This window comes from Periplaneta americana, chromosome 16, assembly GCF_040183065.1.
Source record: "Periplaneta americana isolate PAMFEO1 chromosome 16, P.americana_PAMFEO1_priV1, whole genome shotgun sequence".
NCBI classification, from domain to species: domain Eukaryota; kingdom Metazoa; phylum Arthropoda; class Insecta; order Blattodea; family Blattidae; genus Periplaneta; species Periplaneta americana.
In genome coordinates, this window is record NC_091132.1 from 161,933,815 (window position 1) to 161,960,405 (window position 26,591).

The 26,591-nt window shown below is 35.6% G+C and overlaps 1 protein-coding gene across 7 annotated transcripts in view; it reads left to right on the forward strand.

Moving 5' to 3' along the window:
- Nucleotides 1–250: 250 nt before the first annotated feature.
- The window catches only part of LOC138691677 (zinc finger protein 708-like), a 57,463-nt gene continuing 31,122 nt past the window's right edge, over nucleotides 251–26,591 (forward strand). For 2 of the 7 annotated variants that reach the window (XM_069813899.1, XM_069813900.1), the window contains exons 1-2: nucleotides 256–422; nucleotides 9,370–9,461. In XM_069813899.1, coding sequence (XP_069670000.1) covers nucleotides 410–422; nucleotides 9,370–9,461 — 105 coding nt within the window. In that variant the 5' untranslated portion in view covers nucleotides 256–409. Of the gene's footprint in view, nucleotides 423–9,369; nucleotides 9,462–10,430; nucleotides 10,569–12,529; nucleotides 12,668–17,486; nucleotides 17,570–18,476; nucleotides 21,413–21,442; nucleotides 22,302–26,591 lie in introns of those variants that run through there. The other 5 variants (XM_069813897.1, XM_069813898.1, XM_069813888.1 and 2 more) reach the window with 5 other exon arrangements.

The following is a 26,591-nucleotide window of genomic DNA, read 5'->3' on the forward strand; positions in this document are numbered from 1 at the left end:
TGCTAGGCACAATTGACTGTGCGGGTACTATTTCGCATTGTCTGTAATGAGGCGATATTAGTGATCCTAGTGGTTTGGAACTATGTATGGATGCATATGTACTACGCTTTGAGCTTCTCAACTGTATATACTAGACTGTGACAGACGAATTTAGACACTGAAACCCATCCTCTGTTTCTTCCGCACCGCTACGAGCGCTATACAAGGAAACTTGGGCACTTTATAATCTGTCTTCTAATTCGTTGGTTTATTTAGGTTGGGGAAAAATCTCAGTTGTGTGGAAAATCAAGTTGTAGTGTCTGACGACAACACAGCTGCTGTCACGGCATCCTTGATCACCTCATCCTGAACAATAAAGTTGTAACAATGTTGGCTGATATCTGAAGGAGGGTTATAACTACGTTATATTATGTTTCATACGGGTAAGTGTATTGTTAAATTTTATTATATTCGGCGAATCTTTCTCATGCCCCACCTACTAATAAATATATTGAAAAATGTCTTGGATTTAAAGTATTGAGTACTAAATAATTGATGCGATCACTGGGAGAGCTGTAAGTCCACCCAACCCTCCCAAAATACGTACCTTCCTAATATAAGAAAATCGTCGTGGGTGAAGGAAGAATACCGTCAATCTCTTTAATGTAACAGTGGGTTTCAGTGTTGCCAACATAGTAATAATATACATACCTAATCAAACCTAAACTAAGCTTTCTGATAATACGACGCACATAATCAAACCTAACCTACCACATAATACACATCTAATCAAACCTTACCTAACTTGTCCCATAATACTACACACCAGTAGTAACATTCCTCACTTTTAGTATCATTTCGCTTTCTTGTATTGCTGGCTCTGCCAATCCTGTCGGTTTCCATCTAGTGGAAGTGGATCGTACTTATACTACTAATTTGAAGAAGCAGCAATTGCGACATTCATATTAATTACATTTTACCTGTTTCGTGATATACGGTACTAAATGTGTAAATGTATTAATAATTCTCTATATATGGTACAATAAGGTTTTACACGTGTTGTGGTTGTGAGAAAACTATTGAAAATTGGTTTATAGCGCCAAAAAGGCGGTGACAAATGTGCGCAATATTCGTTCAGTGGCTGGTGGAAGCTCTACATTAACGTTATATTCTATGTATGTGTAAGTTATTTGGTCTGTACTTCACAAATGGAGTTCGAGCGAAACAAGCTCGAACTTTTGAATTAACCCTCAACCACCCAGGCATGGTCACTCAGACCTTTGCGGTTGGTCACACTGCTTATATCTCCATTTCAAATTTAATTGCGCTGCTGTGATTCTGTGTAATTGTTTATTGTTGTTGACGAAGACCTCTGTCATAGTGATTTGTTTGTAACTGCCTCTGGCAGTATTTTATCAACAGTAATCTCACTAGACGTTTTGATTTATCTAGAGAAAATCAAAACTCGAGTGGGATTTAATTGACTATTACACGATTAAAAGAAAGTATATAAAGATTAGAAGTGACGAAGTACTCCAATACAATAAAATATGCTGGGTGACTTTCGGTGCTGGACCCCGGACTCATTTCACCGGCATTATCACCTTCATATCATTCAGACGCTAAATAACCTAGATGTTGACACAGCGTCGTAAAATAACCAAATAAAATAAAAAAAAATACAATAAAATATTAATTGACTTACGAAAATACAACTGTCTTCAAATGTATTATTGTACCATCTCAACATTACAAATATTACGCTAGATGCATGCTAGATGGCAGTAGTGAGTTACGATTACTAGCAATGCCTTCTCGTCGAGAAGTTCTCGATCTATACACGATGGCAATGTTACTAGTTAAGAAGGCTTTGTTGATTCAGTTTCATTTTTATTAAAACAGTTGTATTCCACTTCAGTTATCCGAATCCCAGTAATCAACGTCACTTGACAGATGATTTTCAATAAATCTTAATATTAAACAATCTCTGATACGTGACTATCCATAATATCATATAGCAGAAGCTATAACATAACCTAACTAATGTACACAAGTGTTAGAAAAGTTTTAATTAACGACGATGACATAAAAAATAAACATGAATAATTTTAAAAGGAATAATTATAGAATGTACAATTTTCAAATTTGAATGTGGTCGGTGGTTCAATTGATGTTATATTGGACGTGTGCGTAATAGAAGTGGAACTCGTTAATTAAGGCTTACATGGTGTATTCAACTTATTCAGGATTTCCGAATGGTGCTCTTCATTTATTTGTAAATCGTTTTTCGGAAGCTGCATAGGTATGATCAGTATTTTTTATTAATTCTTGTTCTTGAATGCGAATGCGAGTCATATTTGAAACTGCTGTGCATCGACTGGAGTGGTTTGTAATTATATATATATATATATATATATATATATATATATATTTTTTTTTTTTTTTTTTTTTTTTTGACGTCCAGACCAGAGCAGTTTCAAATGTTGGCAAAGAAAGAAACAAATGCTAGGGACGCGATAAAATTAAACAAATGCTAGGGACGCGATAAAATTGTGCGATAAGCAGCCATGATTGGTTGAAATACGTCCTTTCGTACCGTTTTATTGGTCAAAAGTAGTATGACGTAGTAAGAGTGTAATAGTCAACAGTAATCTCACTAGAGGTGTTGATTTTATCGATAAATCTGCGAGTGGAATACGAGCAGATTTATCTAGAGAAAATCAAAACTCGAGTGGGATTTAATTGACTATTACACGATTAGAAGAAAGTATATAAAGATTAGAAGTAACAAAGTACTCCAATGCAATAAAATAATAATTGGCTTACGAAAATACAACTGTCTTCAAATGTATTATTGTACCATCTCAACATTACGCTAGATGGGAGTAGTGTTTTATGATTATGTTTTCTTGTTACCGGTATCAGTTGTGCCAACTATGGAATCATCATTGAACTCTGTGGACTGTTACTAGTCAAGAAGGCTTTGTTGATTCAGTTTCATTTTTATTAAAACATTTGCATTTCACTTCAATCATCCGGATCCCAGTAATCAACGTCACTTGACAGATGATTTTCAACAAATCTTAGTATTAAAAAATCTCTGATACGTGACTTTCCATAATATATAGCAGAAGCTATAACAAACATAACCTAAATAATATAAACGAGTGTTAGAAAAGTTTTAATTACGGATGATGAAATAAACAAGAAACGTTTTAATTAACGATGATGAAATAAAAAATAAACGAATAATTTTAAAAGAAACAATTACTGAAAGTACAATTTTCAAAATGTTTAATGTTTTAGTGGTTGGTGTTTCAGATGTTATATTGGACGTGTGCGTAAAAGAAGCGAACTCGTTGATTTACATGGTGTATCCCTCAACTTATTAAGGATTTCCGAATGGTGCTCTTCATATAAGACCAGTGATCTTTATTAATTCTTGTTCTTGAATTCCAATGCGAGTCATATTTGAAAGTGATGTGCATCGATTGGAGTGGTTTGTAATTTTCTGTTTTTTGACGTCCAGACCAGTGCAGTTTGAAATGTTGGCAAACAAAGAAACAAATGCTAGGGTAGTGATAAAAATAAACAAATGCTAGGGACGCGATAAAATTAAACAAATGCTAGGGACGCGATAAAATTGTGCGATAAGCAACCATGATTGGTTGAAAGACGTCCTTTCGTACCGTTTTATTGGTCGAAAGTAGTGTGACGTAGTAAAAGTGTAATAGTCACATCTATATTATTTCCGGCGGTCTGGCGGACCATGCCTGGGTACTCACTATGATTAGGAAGCCTGCTCCTTCGTGTAATGTCAATGTGAAAATCCTAAGATCATGAATAACAAACTTGGCCCTTCAAACGCAGTGAATGTGAATGCTCCTAATTTCAACAGTACTATATCACGATGGTATGAGGACGATGAAGGAAGTACTTCTGATCTCGATTGCACCGAAGATGTCGCGATAGAAAGCGAGCATGAGTCGGAATCTGACTTAGAGCTGAGTGATGATGAGAATGATTGCAAAATATGACTGATAATCTTCGGGTTCGCGGATATTGTGACCATCGTGTCTCACTTTCCAAGAAATAATAGGGCTGTCGTTCTGGTATCCTTTATGCATCACTCAAATCTTTTGATGTAAGTGATAAATCAGAAATTATTGCATATTATAATTTGACTAATGGTGGCGCCGATTCCCTACATGAGAAGTGTGCACAAAATAGCTGTGGTCGTCGAACCAGACGCTGGCCTATGGCCATATTTTTTTTAGAATTATTGACATTAGTGCAATTAGTGCATTTATCATGTAAGGTTCCTACAATGACAACGAACCAATTTCCAGAATGACTTTCAGGAAGAATCTTGCAAACGTATTCGTTACTCCCGATATGCATTATTAGAAACAACAAGTTCATTACTTTTGAAATCCGAGTCTCCATCAGAAGACTCTTTGGATCTGAAGAGTCTGTGCCATCATTTGAAGACGAACTTGAGAAACAAAAAAAATTCTACACCTGTCTGCCAAAGAAGCAATGGAAAATAGCAGTCATTTGGCTTTGTTGCAGGAAACCTCTCTGTTTGGAGTGTACAGTGAGGACATGCCGTGTCCACAGCCGTGGAGTAACGGCTAGCGCGTCTGGTCGTGAAACAATGTGGACCGGGTTCGATTTCCGGTTGGGGCATGTTACCTGGTTGAGGTTTTTTCCGGGGATTTCCCTCAACCCAATATGAGCACATGCTGGGTAACTATCAGTGCTGGATCCTGGACTCATTTCACCGGCATTATCACCTTCACTTCATTCAGACGCTAAATAACCTGAGATGTTGATACAGCGTCGTAAAATAACCCACTAAAAAAAAGAGACATTCCGTAACTGAAATGGCACACAGTAAGGAAAAATTCAACAATGTGAAAAGAAGAACCTAAATAATTAAATGCAACTTGCAATGTTTTAGTGTATCCTAAAAAAATATTACATTTTTAGAACTTGTAGTTTTATAACAAAAGAACGTTCTTGTTAAAGTAAAGCCCAACTATGTAATATGCAGGGTCTAGTCTGAAGAGTAACATCGAAAAATGTGTAAAAGTGCAAGATAAAATTAATAGAATTGATCATTTTGAAAATCCATTTAATTTTAACAACATTTATGACAGCCTTAAATATTATCAAAATAGTATCGTGATATTATTCATTTAAATAATTTCAATGTGATAATGTTGTTTCAGACATATTGAAATATATCTGGAATAATTTTCAGTAGTGCTGTTTTGTTATTTTTATATATAATTTTTTTTTCAGCGGGCTCTGTGACAATGTCTGGGTGAGTGGGTGACTTAATTTAGACCTGGGTGGTTAAGGGTTAAACAGCATCCACACATTTTTCATTGGAACCCATCTGTTCCTTGTGATGTACGTCTCCCCATTTTACACTCGTATGTAAAAATTGGACATCAGGAAGACTTATTTACTTTTCATACTTTTATGCTATGCTGATTATTGCTTTGCATTATCATTGAATTCTTAGTACAACATATATCATATTGGCTGTTAATGTGTGTCACACAATTTGTTTTCAATTCTCCGGCTTTGTATGGCAAATGCAGTAAAAGTACATCTACACTGTTCAACTTTAAACATTCTAATAACGAATGCAATAGTGAACGAAACGCATTCAATTGTACATACATTTTTTTTATATACATGACACCACATGCGCCAATTTAAAGCTAACCACGCCGGTGGATATCCTGTGCGTATTTCGTTCCATAGTAGCTTTTAGCGAGCAGCTGATTGTTTTAGTTGGTCGAGAATAAACTGAAAATCCTTTTCTTTGGTGATATACCTTTTAAGCTGAAAATGGCAGCAAGTGCGATTAGCTTTATTGAAGAATATCGCAAATACGAGTGTGTATGAAGTGTTCAGTGACAAATTTGAGAATCAAGTAGGCTTAAGTATTGGATTGATATTGAATATTGGTAAGATCCAAGATTAAGTCGCTGTTTTTCCAGACCATTAGAAGATAGATGATGGGGTATATGGCATCATTTACCATGGCAATTCTTGAAATCATGAATTTAATAGGGGGGGGGGTGCCGTCTCCGACACCCCCGCAGCCTCAAATTCTTTCTCTTATCTTACACCATTTCACTGCTCTCCTTCCATCACGTATTTTCCTGATTAAATTGAAATACCCAATTTACCTATGAATATGCCAGGATTCAATCCTAGCACCTTTCATTTAGTGACCCGTTATCATAGCCATTATGCTACCAATTCGTTGACGAACAATTCCATAAGATTTATAGCATACTTCCGAACAATTAACATCAAATACTTCCAAAGCTATTCATCATATCACTGTTTTATTATATAATAGAACTGAATTCATTAGTTTGCCATTAAACATATTACAGTAAATATTACAAATAGATCTCGAATCAATTAACTTTATATTGCACAGGGAACTCATATGATATGACCACAGTGTACTATATATAGTCGCGAAGCTAAATATGTAGTAAAAATGCAAACATGGGTAGTTGCCCACCACTAGGATCGCTACTATCGCCTCATCATCGCAGATCTCTCACCTAGCAGCCGACAAAATATGTTACACTTTCGTTGTCGTGTTCTTTTGGAAAAATTAACACCTTCCTTCCATTATTGAAATATTAAATGCATAAAGTTAATTTATTATTTTAATGAAGTAGATTAAATTCCACCATAAACTCGAAGATACCTGCAAAAAATAATTTAATGTAATTTTTGTTTGTGCAAAACGAACTGAAATTTACTATAATATCTTCACTCATTCAAGATTATAGCGATAATTAACTATGAAATCAATAAATTATAATTTGCATTTCTCTTTACAACAATAATAATGGAAATATGAATTAATGGAGTAACTTACGTGTACCGGTACTTGTAGTGTAGGCTTACGTAGTTATCAAAGTGGGATGAGGTTAAGCAATAATAATCACACCAGAATTGGAAATAAAACGTGATCAATAAATTTTATTGTAACAGACTTTTTCTACGTCTCTAGTAAAGCAACAAATAAAAATAACAAGAAAATTAACAGCTATAATTAAAAACATATCCTTTGAAGCAAAAAGTAGGCCTAAGCAATAATAATCCCATCAGAATTGAAAATAAAACGTGATCAATAGATTTCATTAAAACAAACTTAATTTTTGTATGTCTTTAGTAAAATAACACATAAAAATAATAACAAAATTAATAGCTACAATTAAAAATATATCCTCTGAAAAAAAAAAGTAGACCTAACCTTTATTTCTCTGGAAATTTAGCAGCCGAAGTCATAGAACTTTAACCGGTATCTAATGTCCTTTCGGTTAGACTAGAACGTTTCAGTGTGAAATTTAAGGATATAATGTATTCTAACAGTCACAAAGAACTTCAAAATTAAGAGTTTTGTTTCTGCACAGCATTCTTGTGGAAACCCAGGAACCTTTCTGAATCTTTCGGAAATCGGAAAAAGGATAACTCTGGCCTCTTTCTCTTACTGTTGCTACAATTTATAGCACTACAAACGTCTCCTCCTTGTCCCATATTATTATTCCAATTATTATATTTAGCCATTAACATTTTCATTATAACCAATAACGAACATTTCACAAGCATCAATGTGAAATACGCAACGAGCTAGCACTCGATAGAAATACGACACAGTCCAAAGTCGAACATGGACAGTCTATTGTTTCTAGTTGCTAACCGCTTGGATCGCTTTATCACGAGATTTGCAAGAAAACACCTCAAGCTTCGCGACTGTATATAGTAGACTTTGATATGACTGCGTAACTACCCTTATCCACTATCAATTGTGTTACTATACGTGTATGAAATCGAATCACTACTCTACTTCATTTAGTATTCAGTTATTCCTATTTAGCTATGTTTCATTGTTACATTTTTATTAAGATAGTTCTTCGAACTTGCAATGTAATGGGCAGACATACGTGACGTCATGCAAGCCTATTACGTCATGCATCTTATTGACCGGGAAAACAGCGACTCTACCCTGGACAATATCTTAATGTTATATTATATAAATACCTCTATATAAATATATATATTTATTTATTTACTTATTTATATTTATATATTCGTAGTGATGACGTTCAACACAGCCCACCATGTAGACACAAACTATACATACATCTCAATTGAACCTGCGTTTTCAACTTGATTCTTTCAATATTTTCCCCAGTCTGAGGAATCTTCTATGCCACATCAATAAATTTAAGAATGCAGTGATATTGTCAGACTCCAGAGCAGTTATTTTATTAATAGTCTCTAAGCACGCACCTTCATCTCAAACAGCAGAAATGACTAAAATGCTCTCTCAATTAATATCACTCAATAAAGGAATTGTATTCCAATGGATACCATCCCATTGTGGAATCCTGGGAAACGAGAATGCGGATGCTTTAGCAAAGAAGAGCAGCACTGCTACTTACAGACCTGTTACTAAATCTACGTATTACTCTGTGAAAAGATTTATTAAATCTACGTACTTAGACTTCAACAAACAAAACTTGATAACACAATCTTAAGGGAAAAAATGGAACTCTCTGCATCGCAATCCATAGTTAATTCCCGATTTACCACGAAAATCGTCTGTAGCTGCATTTAGATTGGCAATAGGCCATGATTGTTTGGCCAAACACCTGCATAGAATTGGAATATATCAGTCCCTTAACTGTCCATCGTGCAACTCAAACCAGGAAATGAATTCGGAACACCTCAAAATCTGTGCTTCAGTGGCTGACCATGATAATATCTTTGAAATATATTAAAGTGCAAGAGGTCAAATGACTTTATTGTCACACGCCTTGCATTGGAAAACAACATATTTTCCCCAGAATACATGCATACAAGCACAGAAAATTGAACCATGTAGATGCACCTTAACAGCTCTAAAATCAACATCCTGGTTTGTTTGTGTCTGCTAAGAATATGTGGAATAATTATTCCAGCTATAGTAAGTATATCCAAATGTGTGACATATTCGGATCTATATGACTATAGGATATCGGTAGTGTGTTTATGAGAATATATGTTGGCTAGATTGGAGAATGGGGTGATGTCATGTGGTCGACGTATGTGAAAAGGTTAGTGGGTTAGTTGAGGTGATATTTCAATGACATGATGTGAAATATGTGGGAAGGTTAGTGGGTTAGTTGAGGTGATATCTCAGTGAGTTTTATTTACTCGACGTGTTGGTTTACGTCGTCTATGTTGTGACGTCAGAATCGCTTGTCAAACTTGAGGAACGAAAAGTAAGCGATATCCTATAATAAAAAAATCCCACATATTCTTTGTGAATTTAAGTTTACTTTTTTTTTTCTTTTTCAGCCGTCATGGACGTAATCAAGAAGGAACGTGATATCGACACTCTAGCATTAGAAGGAAGTAATAACACATATATAGGAAAGGAGAAACTTCAGGTATCCTATATGAGAGTGACTACTTCTTGCTATTTATTTTCTAAATATTTCGTATACAACAATATAGCTTATCGAGTGGGCAGAAAGAATATCCTACAATGACTCTGAGCCCCACAGACCCCACAGGGAGGAGGCTCATCACCGTGCTGCTGACTCATGTCACCTCATTGATTGTGCATTATCTTCCAACCAGTACTGGTACAGGGGTATCTTATGGTTATCATGATGTTCTTCCCTTCCACTATAGCTCGTCCACGGAACCAGACTTCACCACCTGTTGTAGTTTCTCAAATCCATCATAGTATTATACAGTGGTTAAAGTGTTACGACAAAATTTCTACCTGATGAAGATGCATCGCCTCATGAGCCCGACTAATTCACTTCTTAAACTGGAAGAATATGTTATTTAAAAATGATGCCTTGCCAGTAGTTTCATCGGCAAGGAGATTTTGCTGCTTAAAACATGGCACTCATTTCTTACCGTGGTCATAGCTTTGAGGTACAGATTAAATAGCCTGCCTTCTAATTTGTCTTGTAGAAGTAATATAATAAGGGAAGACTGAGTTCGAAGATAATTGCTGTCCAAATCAACATTTAAGAGAAGTACTCTGCTGTATTGTGCCACTTATTACCCTCAAAAGAAATATCTAATACAATAAATCATTTTAAATCCTGTTTCAAACTTCCAACCATGCTTTTTATAAATAAGTATTTGTATATGCAATGTAAAAAGGCGTAATATTGTACTTGAACAATACAATTTAATAATATACAGGTATTCTTTTAAATGCTGCGTTACCATGCTTTCCATAGAAATTATATCACTACTGACTCTGATGTGTGTACACGTGCTTTCGTTCTCATCAGGATTTAATAATATATTGGAGGGCCATTAAAGATGGTCACTGGTTTATCGTGAATAACTACATATGGTACATTTGATAATTATTATGTTTTGATGTGTTGCAGGAAGGAAATGCATTAGATCTGCAAGTGACTGGAATAAAGACAGAATGTATGGACCACGGCTATGGAGTAAAATCTGAGATGACATTTGATAAAACTCCTGTGCCAATTGAGGTGTCTTTTGTCAAAAGTGACGTTGAGGTGAGTGCAGTTTATGAAGTGTGTTGGTCTCTCTGTTCTTCACTGGCTGATGTGGCTGCTACATTCGGGTGACCAGGGGATACGATTGAAGCTTTCATGCTGTCCATTTCTTCATCCTACATTTTTCGTTATTCTTTTCCACCCCTGTTTTATCATAGGAACCGCAATGTTGAACATTTACAAAATTATATACATTTTGATTTCTTCCTCAATGATTATTAATTTTACCATGTCTGCTTTTAATTTAATTGACAGAGCAGTACGGAATGGGGGCCAATTTCAGTTGATCCCGTAGTAGGTGACTAAATTCTACTTTGCAGCAGGTTTAGGAAATAATCTTAATTGTGTGTTTCTTTTTTTCTTTCCAATTCCCCTTTTTAAATTTCTTTTTAGCCAAACTTATTTGATGCCTATTTCTTGATACCATTTGTTTGTAATTACGCAATAAAGACATATCGCAAAGACAACTTTAGGGTTCCTTTGGCCATCCTCGTGCATTCTGCAGTATGTAGCTTCCGCACACTGACTAACATGGGGAGGAAGAATTAATCGTGGCTTCATTCTAGACAAGCCTTTTCGGTAAAATCCAAGATTCAGTTGCTGTTCTTTTAGACGAATTGGAGATCGATGACGCAATATGTGACGTCACGCACGATGATAATATTTGAAAATACGATTGAATTCGGGGGTTCACGCCTCAAATTCCTAGCTACCCCAAGTTATCGTTCTTCCACCTTACATCAGTTCACTTCACACTCTTCCTCATATTTTTCTCTATTCACCCTCTACCTACTTTATTTTATAAATTACTTCATCTTATTTGGAATACATGACTTACCTTAGAATACTCTGAGATTCGTCCTTCGTACTAGTAACTCATGTTGAAGTAATTCTGTACCTAATCTGTAAAAGAGTACAGTACCTTACGTACTGTAAATTCAATCTTCACTTCTGCTCGACCCGAAAAGATAAAATTACTCAGACATGTTATCTACTGTCTGTGCAAGTGGTTATGTCGCAGGATCGTGGAAATGGGGGAAATCACGTGACAGTTAATTACTTAACGAGGCCCTTTTATATAAGTTATTTTAAACAGTTGAATGGGTGTAGTGTTACGTAGACGTCCAATCCCTAACAGAAATTAATGTTCTCAGAAAAGAGCTAAGACAGCCCAGCCACTAGTCTTTACAGAGAGGCGAATAGAAGAAGGTGTGGAAAACCGGAATGCGAACTAGGCAATTGGAGGACAGTACCTGTTGCGAAAATGATGCACTATTGAAAGCTCACTGGAAAACGCGAACATATTTTTGGAATGGACTGTTTACTATGACCGTAATGCTACTATGACTTTATATGCGGTCTTGGATCTGTGTGGAGGACGGTTGAACTTCATTAGTAGATGGGATGGGAATGAAGTACATTCAAAAACTCGGGTACCATAAAAATTAAAGTAAAATTGAAATGATGTCCATGTACATGACGTCATATAAGCCTATTACGTCCTCCAACTTATTGATCAGACAACAGCGAATCTTCATTGGTCGTTCCGACTTTTCATACAAATTATTTCACTACTGACACTGGAGTGAGTACTCGTGAAATCATTGACATCAGGATTAATTAATAGAGTGGACACACTTTAAAAAGAGTCTGTGGTTTTTCTTGGGAGACTTACGATATACGACATAATTAAATTAAAATTAAAATTAATGATGATTTGTTTAATCGTTTTAGTTATTCATAATTGTATTATGTTTTTTTTCTTTTGCCATTGTTTTCTCTTTTCCATTGTATTTGTTTACCTTTTATTTATTTTTTAAAATAATTTTATGGTAAGCTTTGTCTTTTAGGCAGCCTCCACTTAGAAGAAGTTCAATAGAACCAAAGTTGTACAGAACATACAGTAAAACACTTGGAAATAAAACAATAAATCAGTAATTATTATGTTGTTTGTTTTACAGGAAGGAAATGAATTAGATCTGCACATGGCCGAAATAAAGACGGAATGTATGGATCACAGCTATGATCTGAAATCAGAGATGACATTTGAGGAATCTCCTGTGCCAGCAGGCTTTCCCGTCATGAAAAGCGAGGCGGAGGTGAGTGTGTTGGTCGGTATTTCTCTCTCTATTACCTACCAGCAGATGTGACTGCTAGACTGACGTCACCACCGAAACGATTTCTGCTCTCATCTGTCCAGTTCTTTGTCCTCTATTTCTTCGTGAATTTGTTTCACTCAATTTTTCTCTTAGAGACTAATGCTGAAAATTTACTAAATCATATCAGTTTTGAATTTTTTAATCATTATTGCTAATTCTTACAATATCCACTTCTACTGGATTTTAATTGACAGTCCAGTATAAAGTTAGCCGGTGGTTGATAGTAAACTTGTCTTTTCTGCGTGGTGTAGGGAATACAGTTAATTAGGTTTCTTTAATTTTTCTTTCCAAATTCCTTTGATAGTTGAAATCCACATCATTGATGCCTATTTATTGTGACGTCAGTAGTTGGCAGATATGCATGAACGTCACAATTCACAATGATTATTTCAGAGTATTGGTGGGATGTGCTTTGAAGACTTGTGAATCTGACTGTGTGAGAGGTTTGTCACTGGATTCTAGAGTTCCAAAATCACAGCTCCAACATACCAATATCTCTGCCTGATATGGGACTCACAGTGGTAGCGACTGTTGTACGTATAAATGACAGCTTCAATGTCCAGACAGTTGCAAGTCACATAGTTATGTTGTAGGTCAACACAAATGAGATCTAATTTATATTGTTTCAACTCAAAAGGTTGACGTCGGTAACTCTTTGTTAGTGAAGCTATGGAGTCGCTATATTCTTCCATGAATGCTTCTCTTAATCATTCGCAAATATTCTTGAACGAATGTAGATGCCCACATATGGCGATGACCGTTGTGAGCGTCTTTTTTCTTCAGTTTGCACGCTGAGCTAATCACTATTGTTCACATAAAGCAAGGCACTGGCATATCAATTCAGTTTTCTGAAGAGTGATAAAGATAAACATCTCTCTGCTCACACTGTACAACAAATTTGAACTTTGTGTCTGCCCTTTAGATGAAAGTGTGTGATTCTGTATAAACAAAAGGTGCTTAATTCATATCTGAAAACCAAAATGGTCCATCATGTACCCTTATTTTAGGAGACACGCTTTTCATATGTATACAGATTGGTCAGAGAGAAAATTAACAGCGACTCTCATTACGGAAAACACGTACACTAAAATGATTTTTTTGGCCGTTTCCGCTTGTAGGCATCTGGTGGAGTGTCCCTGATAGTAGACCAACAATATTCAGCTAGCATACTTCCATTCCATCGTCCACTGAAGCGCTTTTCAAACATAGCAATGTCCTGGTGGAATCTTTCGCCATGCTCATCACTAACTGCATCTGGTGGAGTGTCCCTGATAGTAGACCAACAATATTCAGCTAGCATACTTCCATTCCATCGTCCACTGAAGCGCTTTTCAAACATAGCAATGTCCTGGTGGAATCTTTCGCCATGCTCATCACTAACTGCATCTGGTGGAGTGTCCCTGATAGTAGACCAACAATATTCAGCTAGCATACTTCCATTCCATCGTCCACTGAAGCGCTTTTCAAACATAGCAATGTCCTGGTGGAATCTTTCGCCATGCTCATCACTAACTGCATCTGGTGGAGTGTCCCTGATAGTAGACCAACAATATTCAGCTAGCATACTTCCATTCCATCGTCCACTGAAGCCCTTTTCAAACATAGCAATGTCCTGGTGGAATCTTTCGCCATGCTCATCACTAACTGCACCCAGGTTTTGAGGGAAAAAATCTAGATGCGAGTCCAAAAAGTGTAGTTTTAAAGACATATTGCAGCCTATAACACGAAAGCATTTCACCATGTCACGAACAAGATCTTCATAGTTTTCAGCTTTCTCGTTTCCAAGGAAACTTGAACATACTGATTTAAATGCCTGCCAGGCTGCTTTTTCTCCTTCTGATAGTTTAATTTCAAAGTCTTCGTCATGCATGACTGATTTAATTTGTGGGCCAATAAAAACCCCTTCATTTACCTTTACCTCACTTAAACTTTTGAATTTGTTTCTGAGATACAAGAAGGCTAACCCTTCTCTGTCCAGCGCTTTTACAAAAATTTTCATTAAACCAAGTTTAATGTGCAATGGTGGAAGAAAGACATATTGCGGATTCACAAGTGGTTCATGAGATATGTTTTTGGTGCCAGGAATGTAGTTCTGTCGTGGAGGCCACTGTTTACGGATGTAGTGACTTTTTCTGTCACGACTATCCCATTCACATAGGAAGCAGCAGAATTTAGTGTATCCTTGTTGCATGCCTGTTAATATCCCAATAACTTTTAAGTCTCCGCAAATGTGCCATTTGAATGTAGAGTAGTCAATTAATTTCAATATAGCACTCATTACCTCATATGTTTCCTTGGTATTTACAGCATTATATGCTATAGGAACAGAGGGAAAAACATTGCCTATATGGAGGAGTACTGCCTTTAGACTACGTTTGCAAGAGTCAATAAACAGGCGCCAGTCTCCTACAATGTGTTCGTGTCCCAATGCCTGAAATAACCCATTACATCACAGCAATAAATAATGCCTTCTTTCTCCGCAAAATAGTGCCGAAAATTGCTTTGTCGTCTTCTAAATGAATGCTGGAATTATGGTATGATCAACCTGGCAGTGAATGATTGATGTAGATATATATTTCTGAATGTGTCTAAATCTATCCCTGCACTGAAAATGTTTGATAGAAGAAGCAGGATATTCGAAAAATAATTTACATTAAGGAAACATAGCAATATTATCGAGGAAATACATAAAATACTAAATTGTGGATTTTTTGGAAAATGGTTCGTCTTAGGCAAAAACCGAGTAAAGATTCGTTATTTCCAGCCATAAATATACAAGAAACACATGTTTTCATGTAAAGGGCATTTATAATGTTGTACAGTGTCATTAAAAGCTGGGCATTCCTTTTGGTTATTCAGAGCTTTGTTGATTACAGTGATATTGAGTCCTAGGCGAATTGGATATCCACAGATAGGGGTGGTCGCAGTCGCCAGGAATGATTTGAACACAAAAATCACACTCTTACAAAATCGCAATTTCCTATCACAGGGGATTTTGCCGGAGTTTACACAGTTGGGAGATGTAACAGCAACAGCCAACTTTAGCTTCAGAGTTCCCATGCCATTCTCCTCCTCTCTGCAGTAGCAATCTCACACTGTTACTTGGTGAGGACTATTTAATCGTTTCATCGAATTCAAACTCCCATCTCAAACAAATAGAATGGTTTGGGAACAATAACTTGTATATATGTATGTATGTATGCATGTATGTATGTATTTATTCGCACTGCAAATTGGTAAAAACACGGTGAGAATGGTAACTAATTACATTTATTTATTACAATGATAATAAAATAGTCATAATATTAATAATAAACTAATAATAGCAATACATATAATAATATTAACAAGGACCGTCCTAAATTAAATAAATCACTTAATATAACATAATTAATTAAAGAAAATCTAATTTATATCTTAACCTTAAGTTCGAACTTATAACCGCGAGTATTTATGATATGTTTATACATGTACAAGCACTTTTCAGCAACACACTCATTTCGCTATCAATTCACTCATTGCACTGGAACTATGAAACATTTCACTGGCACTATCCTGATTCACTAACACTTCGTAAACATTTCACTTTTCAAATACTTTGCACTACCACTGTAAAGTATAGAACTTCACTGATACAAACACTCTTCACTGACACAACGCATTTCACAGACACAACACACTTCTTCACTGATACAACACTTCAAATAACAGAACATCAATTATACCCTTATTATTCCGAAGAGTTGTACTTACTATATTAACGTCAAATCACTAGCCTAAACCCCATTGCAAGCAATTTAGGACGATCACTATAACTCACACCCGTTCACTGTAAATCTATTTTTCTGCCACTATAACTCTCAGATTTTAGTTTCAAGCTAACTGCGATTTCACTACAACACACTGCACACCAAATATAGGCCACTGGCATTCACTAGACACTATACTGCTTAGACACTATACTTGTAAAACCACAAAATAGTCTGCATTATATATTACCATCTATTAGTAAAAAGTCCTTAAGCCCATTTTTAAATACATATTTGATTATTGTAAAGCCTTTAGCAAGTCTGCAGGTAGTGCATTCCAGTCCCCGATAATACGATTGAGAAAAGAAAACTTTCCGTTATCTGTCCTCTGTCTTCTTTCCCTCATGGAAGTGGACTCTGGAAGAACATAAAAATATGAATGCCGTAAGTGAAGTAAATGAACATAATAATACGTGGAATTGTCCCCCTGAATATTCACAAATGAGTAAATTTCTTCCATTTTGTTTACCCTGTGCAAATTGCTTTTTCTCCATTTTCAAATTGTTTTAGAATTTGACAGGCCTTCATTCATTTAGTTCCGTCGTATGGTTGTTGTAATTCCGGAGATTTCTGAAATAGTTTCAAACTACCTTACCAAAAATTTCCATTACCAATTTTACCGTAACAATTTGATCACTTGGGAAATAGGTCTTCCTGAATCCTACTGAATTATGACCATCTCAGAATATGATTCAAATGTCATTCTTATTTACTCTTCTAGCTGACTTATAGTTTTCGAAGTTGTTACTTAAAACTGGACATTGTTCACAAAATCCGATAATAATGTGTTTTTGTGTTTGATAAATTCATATTCATTCTACACCAATAATGCATGAATTGTTTACTGGATTAAGTGGGATTTAAAATCTAGTCTGCTGCATTTAAGCTACCATTCTGTGAGCCTTCAGCTATTATTTTTCTATAGGTTATCTTCACATTCTCTTTTGCAGGACGAGGCATGTGAGATACATAAAGAGCAGGATGAGGTCGAACTACAAGTAACGGCAGAAGAGAATGAAGTATTTACTGAAGGGTGAGTGAAGTGTGTCGTCCTTTACTTGGTTGTTGGTTTCATTGCTTTATTTAAATAATAATGACGGATAATAGGAATTACTAATTAGTTTCAACATGATTGTTGTTCAAATGAAGTACTCACTATGCTGAACTCCTGTGGTCACATGTAAATCTGTCTGTATGTCTCTCTTTATGTTTGTCTATCTGTATATCTGTCTCTCCTTATCTGTTTCTTTGTATCAATTTCTGTCTGTCAATCTATTCGTCCATTTATAGGTTTGTGTGATAGTCTGTCTATGTATCCATTCTTCCCCCTACCCATCCTTATTATCTTCTTTGTTAACGATTTGATCTCATTTTATCCATTTCCAATCTCCAAACCTTAAAGGTGATTGACAGTAATGTTATGCCCCCCATGTCTTTCCTTGAATTTTTCACTATTTTATATCCTTATATAACAATTCAGTTGGTGGAGCATGTGGAACTTGTCAGCTATTTCTCAGTAATTGTCATACTGGACAGTCAAGAAGAAACTTCATGGGGAATTTCACAAAAGAAAGGCAGCTGTGTAAATTCTATTAATCGAAATATATGTTTGCTGAAGTAGTAGTTATGTGAGTTTAAGTTATTTTGCGTGGTTTTCCTCTCAACCCATTAAGAGAAAATAGTGGGTAACTTTAACGGTCCTGGACTCTGGACTCATCTCGCTAGCATTTACATCTTCATCTCATTCAGACTGTAGACAACCAACTATAGTTGTTGATAAAGTGTCGTAAGAGACCAACCATAAAGCACTTATCAGAATTAACTTGCGTACTTTCACATATTTACAAAGTATAATATATTTGTATTGGATGTTATTTTCCTTTCATGAAATATCCTTCTTTAGGCTTCTTGCTCGAATTAACAGCACATTTTCTTCACAGCACTGGAGTTCCACCTTGCTGCCACAGTAATAGAGAAGATGAAAGCCTTGAAATGCGTGAGAAGACCTTCAAATGTGATGTTTGTGGAAAGTGTTTTTTCGATTCGATAGAACTCAAAAGACATAGTGTTCTCCACAAGCCCAAAGGACCGTTGATATCCAAAGATTGTGGAAAGGACTGTTTGCAGGTGGATCTTCTCAAAACGCACGCTTGCGTACACACAGGCGACCAGACGTACAGTTGTAATTTTTGTAGAAATAAATTTTCGGAAACTATTCGTCGCACAGGCAACATATTCAGTTGTGATGTATGTGGAAAGAGGTTTTCGAAATCTGGTAATCTAAAAAGACATTCAGTCGTACATACAGGGGAGAAGGCATTCGGTTGTGATATTTGTGGTAAGAAATTTTCGCTTTCTAGTAATTTAAAAAAGCATACACTCGTACACACAGGGGAGAAGCCATTAGGTTGTGATATTTGTGGAAAGAAATTTTCGCTTTCTAGTAATTTAAAAAAGCATTCTTTCATACACACAGGGGAGAAGCCATTAGGTTGTGAGGTGTGTGGAAAGAAATTTTCACAATCTAGTGCTTTGAAAAGGCATGCCCTCGTACACACAGGGGAGAAGGCATTTAGTTGTCATATATGTGGAAAGAAGTTTTCGAAATCTGGTAGTGTAAAAAGACATTCAGTCATACATACAGGGGAGAAGGCATTCGGTTGTGATATTTGTGGAAAGAAATTTTCGCTTTCCAGTAATTTAAAAAAAGCATACACCTGTACACACAGGGGAGAAGCCGTTCGGTTGTGATATATGTGGAAGGAAATTTCCACATTCTAGTTCTCTTAACCGTCATGCACGTTTACACACAGGGGGAAGGCTTTCAGTAGTGATGTATGTATAAAGAAATTTTTCGTTCTCTGGTACACTGAAAAGGCATGCAGTCGTACATACAGGGCAGAAGGCATTCAGTTGTGATATATGTGGAAAGAGATTTTCGGATTCTGGTAATTTAAAAAAAATGTAATCTTACATACTGGGATATCTGTGGAAAATAATTTCCCCTTTATATTAATATAAGGAAGCATGTACTCTTTTATAATCGAGAAAACCCATTCAATTGTGATTATGTGGAAAGAAACTTTACCAATCAGTTAATCTAGGAAAAGGGATGAACTTTTATATAAAGCGGAGAAGCGATTCTGTTATATTTTTGAAAGGAATTTTTGGAATCAGGTAATCTAAAAAAGCGTGTACTCTAACATACAGGCGAGAAACCTTTCAGTTGTGATATATGTGGAAAGAAATTTTCCCAATACGTTAATCTCAAAAAGCATGCACTCTTACATACAGGGAAGAAGGCATACACTTGAGATACATGTGAAAAGAAGTTTTCGTAATCTAGTACTCAGAAAAAGCATAAAATCGTACACACTGGGGAGAAGGCGTTCAGTTGTGATATATTTGAAAATAAATTTTCTCAACCTGGTACACTGAAAAGGCATGCTGTCGTACACTGACTGAGAGAAGGCATTCAGATATGATATGAATGAAAAGTTTTTTTCAGAATCTGATAGGCTAAAAGAGGATGCGCTCGTAGCCATGCGAGATGTTCAGCTGTGGTGATTTTAAAATATACATTGCATTTTCATGTGTTTCTTCTCTCTGAATTCAGTCATATGTTTACAGATATATTTAATGACCTTGTGGTGAAGTCAACTTTTCATTGTCAAAAAAGATTGAACTGCTTGCCGTTACTGTAATGTTTTCTTTCTCAGGATAGTTTTTCTATTAATTGTAAGTGAGATTTTCTTTCCATACGATTTGTTAAGTTACTGATTGTAACATAGCGTTCTATACTTTCTGTACACGTTTCTGAATTACGTTTGTGAAGTCGGAACTTTAAAGATTTAAATAACCAAGAACTGGACACATACAAAGCAAGCAATGACTACTATACTTGTAACCTCAGAATAATACGGACTAGAACGTAAATGTTAATATTAAATTTGTTCCTTGTGCTATGTGTAATACTATATTTATGTCAAGATAATATATTGATTTGGTACCCAGTGGAGTTTCTGTATTGAATCTTGCTCTTTCTTTGGCATTGCGTAAAATGAGTACCAGTGCTTAAACTGAATACTTAATTTTTTTAGGCACAGGTATTTTAAATACTCACTCTAGGTATTGATAACACTGGTAGAAACGGCCCTGGGCTAGAGGTAATTGTATTTTAAAGAAAAATTATATATTCAAAGCTTAAAATTCTCTACTGGTATTAAGTCACAATTCAAAATCGCTACCATTTTTTTTAATTCCCATTAGACTACAGACATACCTAATGCAGAAAATTAATATCTTCAGGCTGGAATGAAGAGCATACAGGTTAAAAAAATTTTCTAATGCAGCATTTTGCAAAATATGCAACTCCTCTTTGGCAGCCCATTTAGCAGATCTGAAAAAGGATGGAAGCAGTAGTATGGATAGAAAGGTGTTGTCTACTAGTTTCTTGCCGAAAAATCAAATGTTATTAAACATATTCCTGTTGTTTCCAGAGGGAAGAAGGCATTATATTTAAAATTAGCTGTAAACCTACACACTGCAATTCATTCATAGGTTAGAGCAAGTGATGACTTCTGTGATTCGTTAAGATCTGCTGGCCGAGTATCATATTTTCAAGATCTTCAGGTTACTTAGGACAAAGTGCTCACGTTTAATAGATTGTGATATTTCCCCATAAATGTTAAACTCAGTAGCTGATTTTGTAGGAGATTTATTTTATTCGTCAATATTGGACGAAAGTACTGATATATCTGTTCATAAGAATCTGTGTACGAGATATTGTGTATTATGTATCGTATCGAGATATTGTGTATCGTATGTGTATTAGATATTATGACAAAGTAGAATATAAGATTATTGCAGAATACTTAACAATAGTTTTTTGTTTCATATATATTAGCCACTGTTTCCCAGTTCCTTTTTCTTCAAAGGGAATGTGCAAGAAAAGCCTGCATGGTACATATGCCCGGATTTGTTACACAGGCACGCATGGAAAAAGAGCTGTTTATTAACAACTGAACAGTTCACTGCAAGAATGATGGATGGCACTTGGAATACATTTCTCAGGAGAAGCAATTGAAAGTTTGAAATGCTTAGCTCTCAAACCTTAACTGTGATTTTCCGATCATTACTGGACAATGACTATAAGTGTTAATACCATATAACTCTCTATGTACATTCTGATGTCCTAAGCTATGCTTTGATTGTCTTGGTTCATTTTCGACAAAAAAGTGACATCCATCATTCTTGCAGTGGACTGTACAACTATGGACACAACTTTATAAAATTTGCCTGAAATATTATAATCATTAGTCTTTTATCTTCTGCTATTGCAGTTATAAGCGTTCTACATAAGAGGCATTTTTTTTATTTCCGTAGCGCACATCTCCGTATACACAGCATTGTAAGCAGACGCGGACGAAATTACACAACGAAAAGCATCTTCCATTTATTCCGCACCCCTAAGAGCGCTATGCAGGGCAACTTGGCCACTTTATAACCTGTCCTCTAACAGGTTGATTTATTTAGGTTGTGGGAAAAAGCCTCAATTATGTAGAAAAATCAAGTTAAAGTGTCCGGCGACAACACATTTGCTGTCACGGCTTACATGATCACACAAACTGTTTAAAATCAACGACCTATAAAGAGAATGGTCTTTTTTAACAGGTTGGTTTTATTAAAAATAATAATAAAGTTGCAGCTATGGAGGTTGATATCTGAAGGAGTGTTATAACTACGCTAATTTATAATTCATACAGGTAAGTTTACTGTTAAATTTTATTATATTCTATATAAGTGTAAGTTACAAGATCTGATATTCAGAAATGGTATTCAAGCAAAAAAAAAAAAAAAAAAAAAAAAAAAAAAAAAAAAAAAAAAAAAACGCTGAATTTTTAATGTAAGAGCATCCACACATTTTTGCGTACCTGCATTCGAACCCGTCTGTCCTTTGTAGTGTTCATCTCCTCAATTTATACTCCTATGTAAAAATTGGAGAATAGGAAGACTTATTTACATTTCAAACTTTAGATAAACTCCAGAATACGGATTGCACCCTCTCCCTCTTACTTCAAAATTTCAATCTCGTTCAAACAAAATAGATTATTGGCACTGAAAAGTGCCTTTTCGTAAATATAATGATGCGCATTAGACAGACGCAGACAAATCTGCTGTTTTTATTATTTTAAGCCATAATTTGGTAGGTGCAATCTGTGTTCTAAAATTTTACCACAATAAGATTTTACATGTGTTGTGGTTGTGAGAAAACTATTGAAAATTATACGATGAAAGAGTAATGCAACGAAGAAAAATTCTCTCCGGCGCCGGGATTTGAACCCGGGTTTTCAGCTCTACGTGCTGATGCTTTATCCACTAAGCCACACCGGATACAACCCCGACGTCGGACAGAACTGTCTCTGATTGAGTTTATAGTGCCAAAAAGGCAGTGACAAGTGTGCGCAATATTCGTTCAGTGGCTGGTGGAAGCTCTACATTAACGTTATATTCTATACAAGTGTAAGTTATTTGGTCTGATCTTCACAAATGGAGTTCGAACAAAACAAGCTCGAACTTTTTAATTAAACAGCATCCACACATTTTTCGTTGGAACCCGTCTGTTCCTTGTGGTGTACGTTTCCCCATTTTACACTCGTATGTAAAAATTGGACAACAGGAAGACTTATTTACATTTCATACTTTTATGCTATACTGATTATTGCTTTGCATTATCGTTGAATTCTTAGTATAACATATATCATATTGGCCGTTAATGTGTCTCACACAACTTCAGTTTTCAATTCTCCGGCTTTGTATGGCAAATACTGTAAAAGTGCATCTACGCGGTTCAACTTTAAACATTCAAATAACGAATGCAATAGTGAACGAAACACATTCAATTGTACATACATTTTTCCAGTAAACATGACAGCGCATGCGCCAATTTAAAGCTAATCACGTCGGTGGATATCCTGTGCGTATTTCGTTCAATAGTAGCTTTTAGCGAGCAGCTGATAGTTTTAGTTGACCGAGAATAAACTGAAAACGCTTTTCTTTGGTGATGTTGCACGTTTTAAGCTGAAAATGACTGCAAGTGCGATTAGCTTTATTGAAGATTATCGCAAATACGAGTGTGTATGAAGCAACGAGTTAGAAAGAGAAAGATATAGAGTGGTCATTGCGCCGCCATGTTTGAAGAAAATTGAACGACCCTCGGTAATGAACTTATGCGCCCAAAACAAAGTGGGCGTGGTGATAACTTACATTAGAATCGTCAGCTGTCTTAATTTCGTTTGCATAAATCAGTTAAACTGAAGTGGAAAAACCTAGTATTTCGTCAAATACGTACTAGGAACTTAATCTAAACTTATGTACGCTAGATTTAAAACACTTGAGCTATTCCTAGTAGGAATGCTTAAAAGAATAACCAAAGCAAAATTGTCATGTAGTATGACAAGAAGTCCTAGCAAATATACTGAAGAAAATGTTAATATTCCTAGGTTCTTTTAAATGCGACCTGCAAGATTGCCTATAAAATGAACGAGTATGATTCGGATGATTTTATTAAATTGTTTTCCTATCTCTACACGTTGCAAAACTATTTACTATACCATAAGATATAGAATGAAAGCAGGCCCTATCTGTAGTAAACAACCTTTACCTCCAAGCTTGTAACGTGGGTGAAACATGACAAAACACGCTTTCAGTTTTTTTGTTACAGTAAAGTATAATTATTATCGAAATGTGAACGTGAGGCCAACAGCCGGCTGGTCTGTCTGAGTCTTTCAAGGGCTGTGGCACCACAGATAATTATTAGTGTATAATTGAACACCCACGTACAATAATGGTTTAAGTAGTTACGAAATATATTCATACTTACCCCATTATTGCACGTGGGTGCTCAATTATGTTCTTTCATGTCCTTACAGTCAAAATACTAACAACAATACGACCTACCCCAGAGTTTTGCGTTATTTTGTATGCGAGTGTCGAAATACAATTTTAATATTTGATTACTATTACTAGGTTTGAAACGGAATTGTGGCGGTTTTATCTGTATTTAGTTTAACCTTATTAATAGTGAACCATTTATTTGATTAATCGTTTGTCTTCGAAATAGGCCTACTTCTTATAAGCTACAGCTCATCGTCTTCTTGTATAAGCAGTAAGGACAGAAGGAGCAGAAATAAAGGATGCCGGTGTCGAAATACAGTTTTAATATTATATTGCTATTTGTTTTTCACTGGGTCTGAAAAGGAATTGTATTGGTTTTATCCGTATTTAGTTTAAGTACATTACCAGTGAACCATTTATTTTGTTTATGCCGGGCGTTGTTACACATTTATGCATAAAAAAATGCTGCTGATAAAAAAACTATGGACTTAACTTCATAAAATTTACTTGAAATATGATATAACAGTTGTCTTTTTTCTTTTGACATTGCAGTTATATGCAGCACACAGAACAGGCATGTTTTTTTTCTTCGTTTTTTTGTACTTCTTACCTCCGTTATACAACATTGTAAGCAGACGAATTTTTACAAAGGTGGGCGCTTAGCTCAGATCTGCCGTGATTCGCGGTGGCACCGCCAAGAGCGCTGTACAGGACAACATGGCCACTCTATAGTCTTCTCTTTCTAACTCGTTGGTATGAAGTGTTCGGTGACAAATTTGAGAATCAAGTAGGCCTAAGTATTGGATTGATATTGAATATTGGTAATATCCAAGATTAAGTCGCCGTTTTTCCAGACCAATAGAAGATATACGACGCGGTATATGGCATCATTTACCATGGCAGTTCTTAAAATCATGAATTTAATAGGAGGCTGCCGTCCCCGACACCCCCGCAACCTCACATTTCTTTCTCTTATCTTACACCATTTCTCTGCTCTCCCTCCATCACGTATTTTCGTGATTAAATTGAAATACCCAATTTACCTATTAATATGCCGGGATTTAATCCTAGTATCTTTCATTTAGTGACCCACTATCATAGCCATTACGCTACGAATTCGTTGACGAACAAGCCCATAAGATTTATAGCATACTTCCGAACAATTAACATCAAATACTTCCAAAGCTATTCATCATATCACTGTTTTATTATATAATAGAACTGAATTAATTAGTTTGCCATTAAACTTATTACAGTTAATATTACAAATAGATCACGAATCAATTAGCTTTATATTGTACAGGGAACTCATATGATATGACTGCGTTACTACCCTTGTCCACTATCAATTGTGTTACTATACGTGTATGAAATCGAATCACTACTCTACTTCATTTAGTATTCAGTTAATCTTATTTAGCTATGTTTCATTGTTACATTTTTATTAAGATAGTTCTTCGAACTTGCAATGTAATGGGCAGACATACGTGACGTCATGCAAGCCTATTACGTCATGCATCTTATTGATCGGGAAAACAGCGACACTTCCCTGGATAGTACCTTAATGATATATTATATAAATACCTCTCTCTCTCTCTCTCTCTCTCTCTCTCTCTCTCTATATATATATATATATATATATATATATATATATATATATATATATATATTTATATTTATATACGTAGTGATGACGTTCAACACAGCCCACCATGTAGACACAAACTATACATGCATCTCAATTGAACCTGCGTTTTAAACTTGATTCTTTCAATATTTTCCCCAGTCTGAGGAGTCTTCTATGCCACATCAATAAATTTAAGAATGCAGTGATATTGTCAGACTCCAAAGCAGTTTTTCTATTAATAGTCTCTAAGCACGCACCTTCATCTCAAACAGCAGAAATAACTAAAATGCTCTCTCAATTAATATCACTCAATAAAGGAATTATATTCCAATGGATACCATCCCATTGTGGAATCCTGGGAAACGAGAATGCGGATGCTTTAGCAAAGAAGGGCAGCACAGCTACTTACAAACCTGTTACTAAATCTATGTATTACTCTGTGAAAAGATTTATTAAATCTACGTACTTAGACTTCAACAAACAAAACTTGATAACACAATCTCAAGGGAAAAAATGGAACTCTCTGCATCAC